We start from the raw sequence: 2,004 nt of genomic DNA, 5'->3' as shown, positions 1-2,004 counted from the left end.
ACGACACCACACACACACGACCAACACAACCACACACACACACACACACACACACACACACACATATATATATATATCGTATATTAAACAGATACATGCAAGAATCATACAACAACAGAGCAAATATAACGATTCTCTTACCCTGATCGTGGTCATCATAGTGACGTGCTGTGCAAAACCGTTTAGATTCACACTGTCTATATCTTCGAAGTACTATCCCATCGCTGGATGGAGTCGAACCATCTTCGTTCGTGCCCACTAAAGTAGGGGTGCCGTACAAGAAGGATAGGCCGGTGTGCAATTTGTATTGGTGTTCGTGCGCGGTCGTGTTTACGTTACGTTTACGCCTGCGATTGCGCCCTGTCCGCTTATTATCAAGATTTCCCATAAGAGCTGAATCAACTATAGTATTGTCGAGTTATATCATTGACAGTGGCACGACTTCTGGTATTAAATGAAGTGTTTAGTAGTGAAGCAGTAAATAAGAACACTTATCAGTACGTACGAAGGGGATCAGTGGTTGGTCTCACAAAATGGAGCGCTAAAAATAGAATTCGAATTTATACTATAGTAGAGGATCTAATTTAAATAAACACGTAGAATCGACCTTTTATATAAACAATACCTGCATTTCTGCTTTCGCTATTTATGTAAGCTTTCGTGTATTTACGGCAGAGTACTATAGTCTTCAGAAGCAACCATGGCAAACCGTATGCCAGCATGTGTCATCGACAACGGCACAGGCTACACCAAAATGGGTTATGCTGGGAACTCTGTACCCAGCTACATTGTCCCATCGTGCATAGCCGTAAAGGAAAACAAAGTCGGAGGTAGGCCAGGATGCAGTAGGGCTTGTATATTCACATGAAAGCCGCACTTAATTTGTACATGTCTATAAATACAACTAGAGCGATTGGCAGGATTAATTTGACTGTGATAGCATATAGGCGGATGTGTGAAGTGTGTGATCTGTAAAATATGCTTTATATGTTATATACAAAGTTGAGAGAAAACAGCCTTGGGACGCGCTTCACTACTCCATTGGAACATGTTATGAATTTGTTGCCGTATGCAATCTTCCTGTGCGATAAACTTATCGGTTGTAATAAAATACGACTATGTCTTTGCGCGAGTGGTTTACTAAATGCAGGATATTGATTTGTTTTAGGAGGGGCTTCTAAGCTCGTTGGCAAGGGAATCGAAGACCTCGATTTCCACATCGGTGATGAAGCTATTGCGAATCAAAAAACCTACAGCGCACACTATCCCATAAGACACGGTATAGTAGAGAACTGGGATCTTATGGAACGCTACTGGGAGCAGGCTATCTTCAAATATATGAGAGCTGAGCCTGAGGACCACTATTTCCTTTTGGTAATTGTTCATGTATCTATATATTGATCCATTATGCGTCGTTGTGCATTTCGGTATATCTTGAGTTGTACATATATCTTTGTCTCTCGTATACAAGGCACGAAGTTTACTCGCCAACCCTAGAGATACCTAGAGATAGTCCATCGCTCATGTTGAGCTCTGTCACATAGGTGTTTGCGTATTGCTTCTCAATACAATACCTTTGAATAGAACGCGACCTAGAAATTTACTATTACATCTTCTGATTCTGTGTACACAGACTGAACCGCCATTGAATACACCAGAGAATCGTGAGTATACGGCCGAGATCATGTTCGAGTCTTTCAATGTGCCTGGTCTGTACATCGCAGTGCAGGCGGTTCTCGCCTTGGCCGCATCTTGGACGGCGAAGTCGGTAGGGTTTTTATATCTCATGATGTGTACTTTCTGTTTCAGAATTCAAGGTAGGGGTTTGCTGCCTCCTCGAGAGTGTATTTTCACGCGTAAGAGCTAGTAGCTTTGCCTGTGTGAACTCACTGTGGTAGTGTATCAGTTTTGTATGCAACATGATATATATGCACAGTATTACACACGACACCTCTTACACTTAACACACATAATTGTTATACATTTATATATACATACATACAT

The 2,004-nt window shown here is 41.6% G+C and overlaps 2 protein-coding genes across 3 annotated transcripts in view; one reads left to right on the top strand and one right to left on the bottom strand.

The window, feature by feature from the left end:
- Positions 1 to 449, bottom strand: part of SARC_06307 — a 3,405-nt gene extending 2,956 nt beyond the window's left edge. For both annotated transcript variants that reach the window (XM_014299789.1, XM_014299788.1), the window contains exon 1: positions 142 to 449. In XM_014299789.1, the coding sequence (XP_014155264.1) occupies positions 142 to 388 (247 nt within the window). In that variant the 5' untranslated portion in view covers positions 389 to 449. The remainder of the gene's footprint in view (positions 1 to 141) is intronic.
- A 158-nt stretch (positions 450 to 607) lies between these two features.
- On the top strand, positions 608 to 1,770 carry SARC_06306 (hypothetical protein; the record flags this gene model as incomplete). Its single annotated transcript, XM_014299787.1, has 3 exons — positions 608 to 830; positions 1,169 to 1,374; positions 1,634 to 1,770. Coding segments are annotated over exons 1-3 (473 nt in total), but the record flags the coding sequence as incomplete, so codon positions are not given.
- Between the last annotated feature and the right edge of the window lie 234 nt (positions 1,771 to 2,004).

The sequence above is a fragment of the Sphaeroforma arctica genome (genome assembly GCF_001186125.1).
Source record: "Sphaeroforma arctica JP610 unplaced genomic scaffold supercont1.444, whole genome shotgun sequence".
Classification (NCBI taxonomy): Eukaryota; class Ichthyosporea; order Ichthyophonida; genus Sphaeroforma; species Sphaeroforma arctica.
Note: the sequence above shows the minus strand (reverse complement) of the source record. Positions and strands in the feature narration are given on the sequence as shown.